The sequence below is a fragment of the Columba livia genome, chromosome Z (genome assembly GCF_036013475.1).
Source record: "Columba livia isolate bColLiv1 breed racing homer chromosome Z, bColLiv1.pat.W.v2, whole genome shotgun sequence".
NCBI lineage: Eukaryota > Metazoa > Chordata > Aves > Columbiformes > Columbidae > Columba > Columba livia.
The window spans coordinates 433109-450771 of NC_088642.1; the positions used below are offsets into that span (position 1 = coordinate 433109).

The 17663-nt window shown below is 47.8% G+C and overlaps 1 protein-coding gene across 11 annotated transcripts in view; it reads right to left on the reverse strand.

Annotated features, from left to right (window-relative positions):
• LOC102098886 (NEDD4 like E3 ubiquitin protein ligase) overlaps nt 1–17663 on the reverse strand; it is a 121424-nt gene that overhangs the window by 27618 nt on the left and 76143 nt on the right. For 5 of the 11 annotated variants that reach the window (XM_065046710.1, XM_065046708.1, XM_065046712.1 and 2 more), the window contains 10 exons: nt 15996–16128; nt 14726–14911; nt 12838–12912; nt 11208–11267; nt 8340–8471; nt 7768–7887; nt 6623–6820; nt 5210–5287; nt 3473–3527; nt 3327–3383 (listed from right to left, as the gene is read on the reverse strand). In XM_065046710.1, the coding sequence (XP_064902782.1) occupies nt 3327–3383; nt 3473–3527; nt 5210–5287; nt 6623–6820; nt 7768–7887; nt 8340–8471; nt 11208–11267; nt 12838–12912; nt 14726–14911; nt 15996–16128 (1094 nt within the window). Of the gene's footprint in view, nt 1–3326; nt 3384–3472; nt 3528–5209; nt 5288–6622; nt 6821–7767; nt 7888–8339; nt 8490–11207; nt 11268–12837; nt 12913–14725; nt 14912–15995; nt 16129–17663 lie in introns of all 11 variants that reach the window. The other 6 variants (XM_065046709.1, XM_065046704.1, XM_065046711.1 and 3 more) reach the window with 4 other exon arrangements.

A 17663-nucleotide genomic window follows, 5' to 3' on the forward strand; every position in this document is an offset into this window, starting at 1 on the left:
AGGATGCCAGAGATCACTTCAGCTCCTCCTGATACCTCACCGATGAGCGCACTCGCGTTCAGCTGGCGGCATTTTTCACACCTTTTTCAACAGAACATTGTGCTAGCGATTCCCGCCCGGTCTAACACTGCCGTCAGCACCCTCCTCCCCCTACAGCAGCACGTCACCACGCTGACCTGCAGCCCCGCTCCAGGGAGCACCACTGGCCTCTCCCGCACTGCTGTTGGCTGCTGAACTAATGAGGACATTCCCCCTAATTCATCAGTCCAGTCATTAGTGAATACACTGAAAGATGGTGGATTCAAGACAGACTTTGAGGGGAACCCATTGAATATGCCCATCCCTCTGCCCGTGAGCCACCGAGAGCTGCTCTCGATACGGCTGGAAAACCTTTGTGTTCCCCATCACGATACCTTCCGACAGCCACATCGTATTTTCCCAGCAGGCTCCTAGGAAGCACAGAAGTATATGAACACTCCTAAGGACAGAAAATGCTATTTTATTCGTGGAGGGAAAACAATGCTGACTTAGCCAGCTAAGGACCAGCCGTGGAGAGCTAGGGACTTTTTTGTTAGAGGCTGACCGCTGAAGAAATCCAAGCTGTTTACAGTCACAATCTGAAAAATGCTGTATTTCAGGCTCTCATGTTACAAGTAATACCTAAATTATTTGAATGGTACTTTGCTTTGCTAGTTCATATGGCATACTTAATAGCAGCTCGTGCTGCTCCACAAGAGAAGTTTCTGTGCTGGTTGCATTTCCTCAGGGATGAGAAAAGCCCTTCAAAAACAGGACAAGGGTATTGGGTAATTTTGCAGAATCACCAAACATATCTGGGGAACCAGGACATTAACAGCAGCTGGATCTGCCAGCAGCTGCAACACTCACATTGCGTTCTAGCAATGGAACACACCGCATTTGTAGCACGTCACCCAACGGCTCAGCAGAGCGTGACTGAAACGACGGCCAGTTTATCACGGCAGCGGCACCGAGACCCGCACGCTGGGGCTGAGCACAGCCCACCGCAGCACACTAACCCAGAGCCAGCAGCTCTGCCGCAAACCGCCACCAGGAAACGCCACCGCGCTTCCTGCTCACTGCGGGAAACAGGCTGACACGCCACCGCGCTTCCTGCTCACTGCGGGAAACAGGCTGACACGCCACCGCGCTTCCTGCTCACTGCGGGAAACAGGCTGACACGCCACCGCGCTTCCTTCCTGCTCACTGCGGGAAACAGGCTGACACGCCACCGTGCTTCCTTCCTGCTCACTGCGGGAAACGGGCTGACACGCCACCGTGCTTCCTGCTCACTGTGGGAAACAGGCTGACACGCCACCGTGCTTCCTTCCTGCTCACTGCGGGAAACAGGCTGACACGCCACCGTGCTTCCTGCTCACTGCGGGAAACAGGCTGACACGCCACCGTGCTTCCTTCCTGCTCACTGCGGGAAACAGGCTGACACGCCACCGTGCTTCCTTCCTGCTCACTGCGGGAAACGGGCTGACACGCCACCGTGCTTCCTGCTCACTGTGGGAAACAGGCTGACACGCCACCGTGCTTCCTTCCTGCTCACTGTGGGAAACAGGCTGACACGCCACCGCGCTTCCTGCTCACTGTGGGAAACAGGCTGACACGCCACCGCGCTTCCTGCTCACTGCGGGAAACAGGCTGACACGCCACCGCGCTTCCTGCTCACTGCGGGAAACAGGCTGACACGCCACCGCGCTTCCTGCTCACTGCGGGAAACAGGCTGACACGCCACCGCGCTTCCTGCTCACTGCGGGAAACGGGCTGACACGCCACCGCGCTTCCTTCCTGCTCACTGCGGGAAACAGGCTGACACGCCACCGCGCTTCCTTCCTGCTCACTGTGGGAAACAGAAGCTGCTCCCGAGAGTGCTCGAGGCAAATGGCCAAGCAGCGGTGCCGTCTGCAGAGCACACGGTGTCACCGCAGCTGCACCGGCTCTGCTGGCACAGCACTGGCACCACTGCCCGGCACCACCACCACCGCCCGGCACCGGCACGGCCGCTGCTCCCGCAGGCCGCCTGCAACCCCGGTGCTGTGGCAGCACTTGGGACTGAAGGGGGATTTGCTGGAAACAAGCTGCATTTTCAAGCCCCCTCAAAACTGTGGAGAAATGATCTAAAAAGCTAAAAAAACTGAGATCAAAAATGGGACCAGAGAGAAATTTCAGACACAAATACATTTAGTTTTATAGCAATTATAAACTATTTGGGGAATTCTGATTAATGTGCGACTTCAGCAGTCCATTGACCTTTAGAGACTAACACATGCCCAAGCAGACGTAGAGGACTACAGAATCAGAACGCTTCTCAGGAGGCTGGCAGCTCAGCAGCTGGAGCTGTTTCAAACAGGACAGGTCTACCCCGCGGCTCCTCAGTGGCAGCAGCTCATCGTCATTTGCCACAGCTGAGTTTCCAGATATCTGTTGCAAAAAACAATTCTAGAAGTATAAAGACTAATTCTGCACTGACGTTTGAAAGCGGTTGATTTTGTGCTTGACGAGATTAGTATTTCCAAGTTTTTTAAAAAACTATTTGTGCCATTTAAAAATTCGTATTACTTTAGAGACAGTCTTTTAGTAATGACTTAATAGTATCATATATGCAACTACCGATAAGCACAGAAGTCGGTGCTACTGATACTGAAGGAAAAACACGATACTGACAAACAGTTATCGATCTTAGTTCTCTAGGTTTCGTGTAGCACAGACGCCCTCTTCTAACGGCTCGTGAGCCAGCTGTGCTGTGAGGATTAGGCCATCAGCAGAAACATCTCATTCGAAAGTCCAGCTGAAGTCTCAGAAAAGGAAAGAAAGGACACTTTTCTGGGCTGCTTTGTTTCCAAACAACAACAAAACTCACACAGTAGCTCTGGGATACTGCAATAAGACAGGTTACAATGAAACATCACTTACACTAGAACTCCACTAACAGAACTCAACCAGAGGAATGGGCTGGGTGCAGTTTAACATGCTGCAATAGGAAATAAGATCAGAATCAGCACCGCCACAAGACTCCTGAACGGAGAGGGGAGAGGTCTCACCGGGGCTCATTTCTGCACGGCCTCCACGGGGAGTTGTGGCTATGGGATCTTTTCTCATCTTATTTTCTATTCCTAGTGTACATTTTAATTTATTGAGTGTGAATAAGCCATGGGATCATCAACAACAGCAACAACGAATCCAAAATATCAACAAGAACAAAGGAAACCACAAAGAAGAAATGTTAATGCTTCACAAGTCAGAGAGGGACAAAGCTTGATGAGCCAATTAAAAGCAAGCTTTCGGTGAATATACAGTACCGTATGAGGGCACTAAGTCTCTGGTATCAATGTCTCCACATATCAACACCTGGCTTCCTAAATGAAGAGTAAAATCATAAAGCTTTCACTTCAATATTGATTACCTCCCTTTGTCTATTTGCTGTAGAACCTGGGTGCTTACTTACTATGGTCTATGTAAAATGTTCTTCCATCCAAATGTATCCTTTCCTCCCAACCAGGCTGGAATTGGGAAATAAAAAAACAGAGAGAGAAAACAAGTGAAATATTACCAGTCTCACCCAGCTGGAAGCAATACGTTACCCGCACTTATTGAATGGTTCTTTGGAGTACAAGCACCAAATGAGCACAGATGCATTACGCCAAGGACAAAAATCTAGCAAGACTCAAAGAACTGGCTGTTTATACAGGCAACTGTATCCAGCACAGAACATCTCTTTTAAAGCTTCTTGCATCACAGTTTATACCCATTTCCTACTATGAGGAAAGGATCACAAAGAACAGACTGTCCATCACTGATCAGGTTTGAGAGTTTCTGCTTCTACTTCCGAAACACATGCAGGTTATTTAGTGTAAATATATAGCCGGGATCCCATTCTGGTGGGACAAGAATGCCTAACCTAGTCCTCAGTTCTCCCCTTTTTACCCATTCCCCTTTCTCATCGTCCCCATGATTACTGAATGGAAAGGAGAATAAGCGTCACGCTGTCATTAGGCGCAGCGCTGTCCAGTCTAGCAACGTGTCCTCGAAGACTAATGCATGCTCGAGGTGTCTGGGAAATTGCAGAAGAACAGCTGCTGCCACAGCCGTTTGCCCAAAGACAAACTGCATTACTGCGGTGTTGTGACCAGGAATAAATACACTGAACTTGCATAGTTCTGGATCTAGTCAGTGACTCAAGACACTGGGCCTGACAAACGGCCTAGCTTGACTTAAATACAAGGCAATTCTTGTTCTCATCATGCCAAGGGCAGTGAGATTTCAGGACGACAACAGAGGTTATGTCCCCTCACCACGGGCAGCACTCGTCAGCACCCTTGGTCTGCAGTTCAGCTGAGTCAGCTGTAACCCCGCTCAGCTACAACAAGTCGGACTGAAGGCTCGTTATTGTAACCGTCTAACAGTAAACTCACGTAACGTGGGGAGTGCTGGGCAGGACGCCGCCGGGCCGCTGGCAGACGGGCCGCTGGCACAGCCGAGCACCGGCGGTGCTGGCCACCACTAGCGGCTCCTTCTCACTGCAGCTGCCAGAGTTGCGAGTACAATTGCAACGGCAATTTTGATCTCAAAAGAATGCTTATGAAAGTATGTATGTATGTACGTATGTATGCATGAAGCAATGAGCTGAATTAACACTACAGCGTAAAAATCCGTTTAGAAGCAGCATTCACATTCACTGACTACTCTCTGCCGTTGAGGATGCAGTTGTTTAAAGCCAAAGCAAAGCCTGTAAATCAGTATTATACTGCAGTGTGACAAAACTTCTGCCATTAAAATGGTAACTTTCTCTGTAGAATATGGAAGCTTCATTGAAAATCAGAATGTATTTAGATTTCTGAATGCCAACAGATGCTGGTACATTAACAGAGCTCTGCTCCAGCAACAGGCAACTATCGGAAAGCACATGGAGATGAAAACAAAGTCAGTTTCTTCAAAGCTCAAAGCTTCAGACAAGCCAAGAAAACGCAGTAACTTCAGAAACACCAGGGGCTGCTTTCGAAGAGCCTGACTGCTCCACAGCCCACAGCAAGGCTTTCTGTGCCACAGGAAAACACGGCCTCGGTACCCCCAGAAAACGGATGGCACCGGCGTGCGTGTCCACATGCCGTATCTGACTGCCACAACAGACCACATCACATCCGATAGCAGGTATACATTAAAATACATACACATTACCACTTACAGGAAGAGGGCCTAAATCATTAGGGTTCAAAGATGCTTTTGTTCTCAAATGCACTGGAAATTTCAGCCGTGGATCCTCCTGTAACAGAAAATGCAACTGTAAATCCAACAGATCAAGTTAGAGTTACATACTAAGTCAAACACACAGTTACCTAGAAAAGAAATCTTGCTACATTACAGTTACTCTTTTACTCCTTTTCCCTTTTTTGAGAATAAAACCCATAAACCAAAACCCATACAAGTGACAGAACACCGAGTATTTGGACGTGTCAGGTGTTTCATCGGGATCCACACACCGACATGGTTTTCAAAGGTCGGGAGTTACAGAGGCTGATGCAGGACTCGGACCCACCAGCTGTGCTCTGCTCAGAGTACCTGCAAAAATGCAGCCGGTTCTTACGGATGCAGCGCTCCCCTAAGCGGCACTTTGATACATATGCACACTTTTGACTCTTAACACGTAAAAGAAATAAGGCATCCTATCACAAAAAGGCTCTAAAAGGATGAAAATGAGCTTCTTACATTTTTTTACCACACAGGTATTATTACACCAATGCCCACATGAAGGAAAAGGGGGCAAGTAAAACTGGTCTCAGAAGACAAACCTAGAGACTTGCCCACACGTAAGTTAGCCACGTGCACCGGGAACACCACTAAGAACCGCCAGTAAAGATCTGTCACGTTAACAGTGGTCACTGGCAATCTGAACGATGCCTGACAAATTAAAGGGCAACTCCTGTTTCAATGGTGATGTGAAATGTTGGGTCGTCCCTGACATTTTTTCCTAGTGTAATTTTATTTATTCAACTTGTTGACCTGAGTTGCAGAATTATTGAAAAATGGATTCTCGTGACATAAAACAAACAATGAAATGCATCCAGTTGACTGAAGAAGATGAACACACATTACGCTAAGAAAAAGGCAGTGCTAATCACAGTGAAATACAACACAACTATGGACAGTCTCAAACTAAACAACAATGCACATCTCCATTGCACTCTGTGCCTCTAAACCCCAAATCTGGGGAGTCTGAAGGACAGTGCTTGTGTGCAACGATGCGTCACATATCAAAAGGGTCAAACACAAAATGCAAACCACTATTGCATGGTTTATGATGCACAAATGCACCAAAATCTGAGCGGGCAGTAACAAGTAAGTTCTCTGAGCAGCAAAGGCAGCTCTCAAGTCATGTCCTAGAACTGGCTACTCGAGTCTTTTGCTGCTGTACATGACTGCACGGACGATTCGGTGACATTCCCACTGCAGCCGTATGAAAAGCTGGGCTGCCAATGCCCCCCTTAAAGACAAGACAAATGGCACCATAGAAGGGGGGGTATATAGGCAGGAAAGCGAAGACAGAAACCTTTAGAAGACGGCAACTGATTTAAAATCCATCCTCTAGAACGACTCTTACCCACGTGGTGGTCTTGGTGTTGTGGTCGATGAAGAAGGGCCGGCCGTTGGGGGCGATGCGCATCTCCCAGCCCGGGGGCAGGAAGCTCTGCGCAACCTTGTGCTGCGGTTTCGGGGAGTTGTAGGGCGAGGGCTGCGGGGACTGGGGGTTGGAAAGCGTGTCCTTCACCGTCCTGCGCGCCGGGGAGTCCTTCATACCCTGGGCACAACCAGAGATTCGCCTTGGCAAACGGCACTCAGCAGCGCCCAACCTTGGTATCGCAGCAAAGCAGACTGCCATTCCAGATGTACCCAACACCAGAATTAAGTGCTGGGATGGATTTCCTGGACCTTACTTAGCTACAGTCTGCTCCTTGTAGCACACTGCGCTTTTTGCTGCGAAGGACACGGTGTTTACCGCTTCCCTCTGCAGCAATAATGTCCGTGGCATTTACATTTGACCACACACTTTACTGCAGCTGCCCTGTACACGTCAATATTTCAGCTTATGAAGGAAAAAACAAAAGCATTTCTTTGTGCTTCACGGTGCAATACAACTCACTTTACAACAAAAGAGCATCCTAAATGCGAGGTAGTGTTACCCGCTTTTCTATGCATTTCTCAACAATAACTTCAGACAAAAGAGTTAAATACGAACTTAAAACAAGCTCCTCAAACAAACAGAGGTTTGCAACTACAGACTTTGGGCTTTTTTTTAAGTGAGTGACCACAGGCACAAACCGCTGCTCTGCCCAGCGCCCTTGCGTTAAAAACTGAACTGATGGCATTTGTTTTTAATTTCACTGGGAGACAGAAAGTTCAGACACCTGAACAACCTTAAAAATGTGATGCTTCAGCCTAACAAAGTATCTCCCATTTCAGGTACTCCCAGCACGGGAAGGAGTCATGACGTCTGTTTCAGACGTGCACACAGGTTGTCTTAGCTGACCCAAGCAAATAATCCCATATAAAATACTCCATTTAATGACCATAAAAGTTAAGTAATAGCATTGTACAATGTCAAGATCCAGACAGAAAACTGCTAAAGTAAACAGCAATATACTGGGGCAAACCGCTAGCGGGGAAGCGCGGCTGCGCGGCGTAACTAAAGCGGCAGCTGCGCGGCGTCGGGACGGCCCGGCCGAGCGCCAGCGCGGCGTGTCTCACCTCCAGCGGGGCCGACAGCGTCACCGTGGGGGAGCTCAGGCTGCGGGGCCGCCGGATCTGCGGTTCGCTCAGGTGGTTGCTGCTGCTGGCCGCTGAGCCCACCATGCCGTCCTCCGCCAGCTGCTCGGGGCAAACCCAGCCAGCGCCGTTCAGGACGCGTCATGAAACGGAGGAATTCTTTATTAGTGGTATGAAATGCTACTTATACCTTCTTAAACACATCCATTGCAATTCCACTGGAAGGGCAACTAACGTATAGTGCTACTAACAGATCAACACAACTTCCAAATTCAATCCTAAGACAGTGTTTGTCTCTTTTTATTACTCCACATGTACCTCTTTGCAAATTCCTTCCATTGTAGCAATCAACTTAACCTGTCCCTTACTACAGCTAAAAGAAGTAACATGAGAATCCGAATCACTGCAGTTTTTACGATTGTCCTGAGTTGTCACGACAATGCTTGGGATTTTATCTTTCAGTTCAGAGTTCTGAGGAGCAGCTCCAACTGGAATGATACCCAGTACATACTACGTGTTTGCTATTCCAACTAAGCACTTTAACAGCTTCATACCTGCATGATGGGCCGCGTCCACGTTGTGGTGCGATTGTTGTGATTGACATAATAAGTCCGGCCCTTTGCGTCCTTCCTCTCCTCCCAGCCTGAGGGTAAGCCTGGTGTAGTATGGACATAGGCCACTGACGGCTGTTCAACCAAGAGACACTGTATCGTTATTTTATAATAGCTAACAAATACTTCATCATTCTTTTGTTTAAAAAAAAAACTTGTTAACTCACAACATTCTTAAGCACAACAAGCACACAGAAGAATATGCTTTCTGATTTCATTTGACATAAGCTCTTCTTCACGTACCACAAGTTCCACAAGAAAGACATTGTTCTAACAAAAATATATGGACATTAACGTTGCCAAAGGCACTAACTGTCATTAAACAAGTTATGCTGCTATTCGACCCAATAACTATGTCACTGTGTGTTGCTGATGTTGTCTTGGGTACTTCCATGAGGAAGATACTTGGTGCTTAAACCAAGTGGATGTTTTCTTCAGGGACGTATAGAGGAAACAAAAACATGCCCTGCAGCACAAATGGAAAAGCTATTTGAAGAAAAATAGCCTAGAGATAATGTTTACTGCTGACTGCCTGCATCTGAACGCAAGTTTTACAAGGGGGGTGCCCAGGGAGTGACCGTTTTCAGATCACACACTCTACATAAATCCTGACTAAGCTCAGTCACTTTCCAGTCTGGGACCCCTCTTCTCTGAAGCCAACACTTGCTGGAATAACGGACGAAGAACAGGTAACCTGGCTGGCTCTGAAGCAAACAAGAAAATCACACTAGGAAGGACAGGCATTTTTCTCACGTAATTGATGTAAATACAAAGAGCTGGAGAGATACAGGATTTCTGTCATTCACAGCAGACAGAAGCAAACTGCTGAACTCTGCAGGACGGTATCTTTGCTCTCTAATGAAGCCCGTGTATTAATACTTGTGCCAATGTCTTGGCACATGCAAGGTGCTTTTCACTATCTATGTCTAGATATTTGGTTCAATGCATTAAAATATATATTGAGACCTTATCAGGAGACTATAATGCCAGAGGTTGCCTTCCTTTTTCAAAATACCTGCCTTGATAGCAGAAGGATGATGAAAACTAGATATCTTCACCACAGGACAGAGTAAAACCAGTGCTGAACCGCCTTACCAATGAGTGCAGTGCCTGAGCTCACCAGCAACATCAATTCCTTTAGAAACAGGCAGCTCCCTGGTGCTAAGAGAACAAACCCAACCGCTCCAGCCTCTGCTCCACCAGGGCTGTCCTGGACCAACCCAACCGCTCCAGCCTCTGCTCCACCAGGGCTGTCCTGAACCAACCCAACCGCTCCAGCCTCTGCTCCACCAGGGCTGTCCTGGACCAACCCAACCGCTCCAGCCTCTGCTCCACCAGGGCTGTCCTGGACCAACCCAACCGCTCCAGCCTCTGCTCCACCAGGGCTGTCCTGGACCGACCCAACCGCTCCAGCCTCTGCTCCACCAGGGCTGTCCTGGACCGACCCAACCGCTCCAGCCTCTGCTCCACCAGGGCTGTCCTGGACCAACCCAACCGCTCCAGCCTCTGCTCCACCAGGGCTGTCCTGGACCAACCCAACCGCTCCAGCCTCTGCTCCACCAGGGCTGTCCTGGACCAACCCAACCGCTCCAGCCTCTGCTCTACCAGGGCTGTCCTGAACCAACCCAACCGCTCCAGCCTCTGCTCCACCAGGGCTGTCCTGGACCAACCCAACCGCTCCAGCCTCTGCTCCACCAGGGCTGTCCTGGACCAACCCAACCGCTCCAGCCTCTGCTCTACCAGGGCTGTCCTGAACCAACCCAACCGCTCCAGCCTCTGCTCCACCAGGGCTGTCCTGGACCAACCCAACCGCTCCAGCCTCTGCTCCACCAGAGCTGTCCTGGACCGACCCAACCGCTCCAGCCTCTGCTCCACCAGAGCTGTCCTGAACCAACCCAACCGCTCCAGCCTCTGCTCTACCAGGGCTGCCCTGGACCAACCCAACCGCTCCAGCCTCTGCTCCACCAGGGCTGTCCTGAACCAACCCAACCGCTCCAGCCTCTGCTCCACCAGAGCTGTCCTGAACCAACCCAACCGCTCCAGCCTCTGCTCCACCAGAGCTGTCCTGGACGGCTGGGGCACCTGCATGGCCCTGCTCTGACAGATTTAAACTGTGACTACTGCTCCTTAGAGAGCTTCGGGCAAGAAAGGCAACGAGGAAAGACACTGAATGGTCAGAAAGTTGACATACTACAATAGGAAACAGAGACCAGAGGAAAACAGATGAGGAATCCAGGTAATAGCACTGAAACAAAGTATGAGACCGATTTCTTTCTTTTCTAAATAGCCATGTACTGGACGGACCGGGATTGCTCCAGCGGCTGAGGGCAGAGCTGGCAGGCAATGAGGACGCTGCCCTTCCACGAGCGGCCTGACGCTCCCCGAGCCCTTCACCGGGGGGCAACAAGGCCGCGGGAAGCGGTCCGAGAACATCTGGCGTAGCACTGTACCTCCATGGTTCTCAGATTAGATCAACTCTAAAATTAATTAGCCTAACGGAGAGCAAGGGAAGACAGATGCAAGCTAAAACCACAGCTACCTGTATACTCATTTGATGTCTCTAATCCCTGATTCTTTCGATATGAGGTTTTACAGAATTAGGTATTTCCTTAGCGCATAGCTTTACTAAAGCTCAGGGGCACATCCACATCGCTAAAGCATGCTGGTATGCTGTATGAAACAACAACAAGATGTAACTATTGATTCGGTGGTTGGATTTCATTTAACACACTGCTGCTTTGTGAAAGAAGTTCCTTATCGTACACCTCCTCCCACATTTCATTCATAGTGCTTGATAAAGAGCGGTATTACCGTTGGCTCCTCACCACCTGTGACCGTTGAAGAACGAGCTCTCCTAGATGGACCACTCTGCTGTTAAATGATAATTAATGATACAAATAAGTATATTTAGTGACAAAGGTCACAGATTACTCTCAGATCTTTAAGAGTAAGGAATCATACTCAAATTTATTAAAAGAGAGTGATTAGATGGAAATAATGTTTAAGCTAACAGCAAAGAAACTGAGTCACCAATCACTGATAACCAGGACAGAATCTCACATAAAAACCACCAAGGGAATGAGTGTCGAGAGTTCTTGTATCCACTGAACAGTTGTTCTAAAAGTAACGGGATCTTCCCCTGAGGAAATTTTGCGTGTTTTACCCATAAACACGGTATTTAAACCCACAACGGATACTTTCTGGTCATCAATGAGTGCACTGAAAGCCAGATGAAAAAGAAGGAACTGATCGCGTGAACTTTCAGTAGGGATTAATACAGTGACGAAGAGCACGGTATTTAGCTGCTACAAGACAAACGGTCATTAGCGCGGTAAGGATGAGGTATGGCTAAGATCAGGAGCAGCCTCGTTCCAGAGCAAGGCTGTCAGCCCTGCTGCTCTGCTCAGCCGCCACGGGAGCCAAGCGGAGACGCGCCGGCGGGCTCAGAAAGCGGCGCTCTGCAGTGCAAGGCCCAGCCGCGCAGCAGACCGGGGCACGCTGTCAGCAGCGTATTCGCACAGAAATCGTACACAAGATTGCTGTTTGTAGATTCACATGAATATATTTCTAACGAAAAACTGGGGAAAAAATGCTGGAAGAAAACTATAATTTAAAAATATATTAAATTGTTTTGACGATCTGAACAGTGCTATTCAAACGCGTGTCTTGCACAATCTTTAAGTACTCTCTCTACAGCCTCTGCAATCCTCATACTTGGGTTGGAGGACAAAATATGTGGAACTTTCCGTCAATTAGACCAAAGGCGTGCACAGTTATTATTTGAACAATAATATTTTCTAAATATTTAAAATATTTAACAAATATTTAAAAGATACCTTTGTATCTTTTCCTGTTTGAAGAAGGTACTCAAACAGAACTGCAGAAGCTGCTGCTTACCTAAAGTACTCAGATTAAAAGAGTACAGCAGCTGCAATTCTGTTCTATTGTATGAGGACTGCGACAAAAAGGCTCCTTTCAACTGCAACTACATGACACATCAATCCGTTTTCATGTGTACAGATTCATATATTCCAGGTAAAATCAGTTTACGGGACACAAAAAGATAGCTGACAGAAGAGTCCTGTGGCCGCTGCAGTCCCAAGTACCGATGGCGCTACCGCCCTCTGCCATCCCAGCTGGAAAAGCCCCGGGGAAGTTTGTCTCTCCACTGCCTATCTATCTAGAGCCCAGTAAACTCAGTTTCTGTGTGAGATCACTAAAGCTAGCGCGACCGTGCTCTCGGTCTCAGAAAGGTTTCCAGTCTCGGGAAGGTCCTCGTTTCAGTTGCTGAGCATGACGGTATTAGCTGGGTACCCATTACTATTTGGGGTGCTCACCTGCCCATATTGATCTGTATCTGACCAGAACTGACCCAAGAAAAGGGACTGTCAGAACCAGAGAACGTTCAAACAAAGACAAACAGAATTCAGCTTTGGCTTACCAAGGACAACTGAGACTGTTCCGCGACTGTGTCCGTTACACTGCAAGATCTTAATCTTGAAGAGGGATCTCTTTGCTGGGAAATGAAAGAAAAACAAGTCTTTAAGTTCAGACGTCTTAGAACACGGGGCTTCATTCAGCAACTTCACCGAGTGCCACCCAGAGCCAGAGCCTGGGCAGCAGAGTCCAGAGACAGGAGCTGCCTGACAGACGTGCTGCAGCTCCACACTGAGCACCACGCGCTGAGCACCACGCGCTGAGCACCACGCGCTGAGCGCTGCTGGCCCACTGGTCTGTGCACAGACCTGGGTGCTGAGCACCACGCGCTCAGCGCTGCTGGCCCAGTGGTCTGTGCAAAGACCTGGGTGCTGAGCGCTGCTGGCCCAGGGGTCTGTGCACAGACCTGGGTGCTGAGCACCACGCGCTCAGCGCTGCTGGCCCAGGGGTCTGTGCACAGACCTGGGTGCTGAGCGCTGCTGGCCCAGTGGTCTGTGCACAGACCTGGGTGCTGAGCGCTGCTGGCCCAGTGGCCTCTGCACAGACCTGGGTGCAAGCCAGGGTAGCATCACTGCAGGTACCAGGAAGAAGCAGCTGGTGACGTCACTCAGCACAAAAGCATTTAAAATCTCTGATAGTGTGTGTTAGAATTTCTTGCTTTGCGAGTGTGGTCTGATTATGACTTATATTGTACCGATAAGAAAGATGCTATCATTTAATGGCTCATAAGAGAGCTAGTTTGGATAGGAATATAATTATTGAATTATTAATTAAGATAACTTTGCAGCGGTACCATTTATTATCGTTAATGTAAAACACAGTAGGCGCTGATCTTGCCACCAGAACTATTTGATCAGCACCCTGCCCTCCAAGCACAGGGCTACCAAAACGGGCAGGCGCCTCCACGAGCACCAGTGACTGCATGCAGATGGCTGGCCACTGGAGCTGTAATTTGCTAATTAACCTCTGGGTAACGTTAAACCAGTATAAGACACCCGCTGCATAGGCTCTTTGTGAATAACTTGCACCTAATCGAGATTTAATCAGAACGAGAGTAAATATGATTTCTTATCTCTTGAATTGCAAAGGTACATCGATGGCATATACTAACAATTAAAAACCAAACCAAACCAAAAGAAACCCCAAAGAAACAACAACATACCACGAAAAAATCACAGCATGATGTTCTGCTTAGTACTTAGAATTGTTTTCTTAACCAGAGACATAAGACATTCCCCACTTGCAAGTGTATCATCCTTACTTTTTGTGGTGTCACCAGTCTGGCAAACCAGTGCTTTACATAAATATAGAGAACATCTTTGGTTTTACCTCAAGTAAACTCTGGCGATGGAACTTTTACCAGACCAGCCATTCACAAACTTGTGGAGGATTTATTAACTACCCACTTCAGTTCCAGTCCTTTCTTAGCCTTACAATAGTTGATCCAGTAAACCGTGAGAGGTTTATGAAATCCTCACATAAGAAAGCACATGCTTTAGCATGGACACATACAGTTAAAACAGTGAAAAACTGTCATGTAGTAAAATGGATGATGACCGAAAGAGCATTAGCAGATTTTCGTCCTTCCTTTGGGAACTCTGAGCTTTACACTCCCTAGTATCACATATTTTGTTTCACTAAAAGTGTCACAGTAGCGAAGGCTCAAGTTAAACTCACAAGGAAGAAAAAATTAAACCTAAATCCAGGAATTCTGTTGTTCAAGGCAGTTTGCCCTATGATGAAATTATGATGCCTTTTTTGGAAGATAATTTTAACTGTATGCTCAGGTTTTCCTGAGACCAGCAATCCCTACCCAGCCGTGCAAAGGGCTCGGATTAGGCCAAGCTAAGGGCAGGTTTGGGTTTTCGCAGAAAGGGCGGCGCGCTACGTACAATCAGAGAAGCGAGCTGCTCCCCGTTGGAGTCCGGAGCCACCTGGAGCCTCCTGCTCAGCTCCTCCGACAGCTCCTGAGGGCTGCTGCGCGACACCGGCGACGCGGGCGGCGGCAGCGACAGGCCCAGGGCGTCCCCGCCCGCGCCCGCGCCCGCTCCCGCCTCCTCCGAGATGGTCTCCCAGGGCTGACGAAAGAGAGGAAAGACCGTGAGGACTTACAGACAGACCGAGCCTGCTCTCCCTTGCCTTCTGCACGACCACCTCATCGCGGCGAGCACAGGTACGAGCACCAGCCTTAATGCGTAACCAAACAGACCCCTAGGGTCACTTCACATAAATCACTAGGATGCACAAACACTACTCAGTGCAAAGTAATCACGGGGAAAATGGTTCTTCATGTTGACTTCAAAACTGTCTTCGTGCTGATGATGGCGAAATGCTTTACGATTCTACACAGAAAATTAGGTAGGTGAAAAGATGCTTAAGAAAGAGCTCTCGTTAAAGAAATTCTATTTGAACTTTCGTTCTAAATGTAACTAATCCTGCACTCTTACCAAAAACTGTTAATTTTAATATAGAATAAAATGCATAATAGAATGCGTTCATTAGCATCTGCAAATCAAGTATTAACAGGTGACAAGTGCAACAACAGCTTCAGGAATCTGCCTGTTGCTCTGAATGACATTTAGCGAACCAAACCCAGGTTTTCACTAAGAATTTTGTCCATGATTCACATAATAAAATATTCCTTAAAGCTGAGAGGAATTAGAGCTTTGCACAAACTCTCACTTAGGCCTACAAACATCTACCAAACTTCCTTTATTTCGTCTAGCTATAAATTAAACAAACACCCTGATTAATAAGATCTCAGAATTCTAACTAAACCCGAGTATTTGGGGAAAAACCCAACAGCTTCTCTGCCCTCCAAATCCAGACACTAAAGAAAACTGAAGTACACGACAGCTCCAGCCAGCGTGTTTCCCTTCTTTTTACAACTTAGTCCACTGTTGTTCAAGGCAGAATATTGAAAGTGTTTCTATTGAGATATATATAACAAGCAGTTACTGGAATTACAAACGTTCCTCCCAGCATTTGCATGGTGTCTAATATTGCGCATACACTGTCAGGCACCCCCAAGTGCACGGGACCTTTACAGTACAGCCCTGGCTAGGACTTTTCTTGTGTGTATGTCGTACAGTAATCCGTGTGCCAATGAGAAACCCATCAGCCTGAATTCAGTCCGCCCTTAGAGCCCGGAGCTCGACGTACCTCAGGAATGTCCGCGCTCTCCACGGGCTCTGGTTCCAAGTCCTCGCTAATGTGCCTGCGAGAGCGGAACCGCCTGTGGGCTGCTTCTTGGTTTATTTGCCTGATGTTGTTGTCTGAATCGGACCCCACGTCGCTGCGTAGGGGGAAATGAAAGCACGCGAAGGGGAAAAGAACAAGAAAATAATGAATGTTAAACTAAAATACCTACGTCGTTCACTGCTTTCAAAACCTCATCAATGCTTTTGCTTATAAAGATGATTGCTCTTGCATATGTCAGGCTTCATAAACAGGAGACCATTTAATCCCTCACTCCAAAGTAGATAAAACTGGAAGCACTTCACAAATGTTGTGTGACGCTGGCAATCAGCATTTTCCTACATCAAAACTGGCTGCGCAGATGGAAGTGCAGCTCAGATACACTGCCCACCGCTACTCATCCTCTCCTGCCACGAGCACTCAGCCCTGACACCGGGACCCTGCCTTCGCCTGCCGGGCGGAACGGGGACGCCAGCTCCCCCACGGAGCCCCAGACCTCTGTCTCAGCACCCCATGGGCAGCGCTGCACCGGGACCGCTCCCTCGGGACCAGGGACTGCGACTCTGGATCATGGCCGTGTTCAGGAAAACCTCTATGCTGCCATTTTTCTGCTGCTCGTTTTAAAGAGCTGTGAGACACGAACCAGTGCAGACGCGGACTGGACAGCACTCGGTGTTTTACCTTCAGGACCAAGGTCGTAGCCAAGTTCCTGGCCCAGAAGTGAGAGGCTAGCTACCCTACCTTCAACCTTCCCCTCCTAGCGGTTTCAAACGGTCATAGAATTGAGAGGCTGAACAGCGTAATTCTAGAGCCTTCTCCCTTCACCGAGGCCGCTGTCATGTGCAAAGTTCATCTGTAGGAATTGCGCATTTGTTTCCAAAGTACCCCTGAAGATACCTGGTGAGCAGCGAACCTGAGGCCTCCATTTATACACCCATCTGGCAACGATGCTTCCTAGTGACGACTGCTTTTTGGCATCTGGCAGTCAAACATTTCTGAATCCATGTACTCTTTACTTCATTTAGCATAATCCGATTACCAGCAAGTGCTAAATCAAATGGTTTATAAAACCTGCTTTGTTATAGACACTTATTGACAATTACCAATCATAATGATGGCAGCTGATGAGATCCACTTGCCAAAATCCACACTGCTTAGTCAATAGCTCAAATAGTTCAACAGTAAACAGCTCAAAACATACAGAACAAAAATTAATTCAATTCTAACTACAATAAACACATCAGACAAGAAGAACAAATAGTGCCTTAAATAAGGACAGCACACATTTGCATAATTTAGCTATGATGATGAATATTCAAGAAAGCATAACCATTACTGTTCTAATAAGCCATAGTGTAAAAATAGTAGCTACATAAAAATAACGCAAGATGTTTAGCTAATACATTATTTCAGTATAATTCTTAACATCATCCATTATATATATTTTTTAAAATGTAAGCTTGCCACAGGTTTATAAATCTAATTCATAAGAGACATATAATGAAGGCTTGGACAGGAGCTCCACGTGAGCACAACCAGGGTACATCAGCAATGCAGTCTATACACTGAATAATAACCAGGAGCTCCTTGAAGTTCATCAGTTTAACTTCATTAAAACTTAACAGAGCTCAT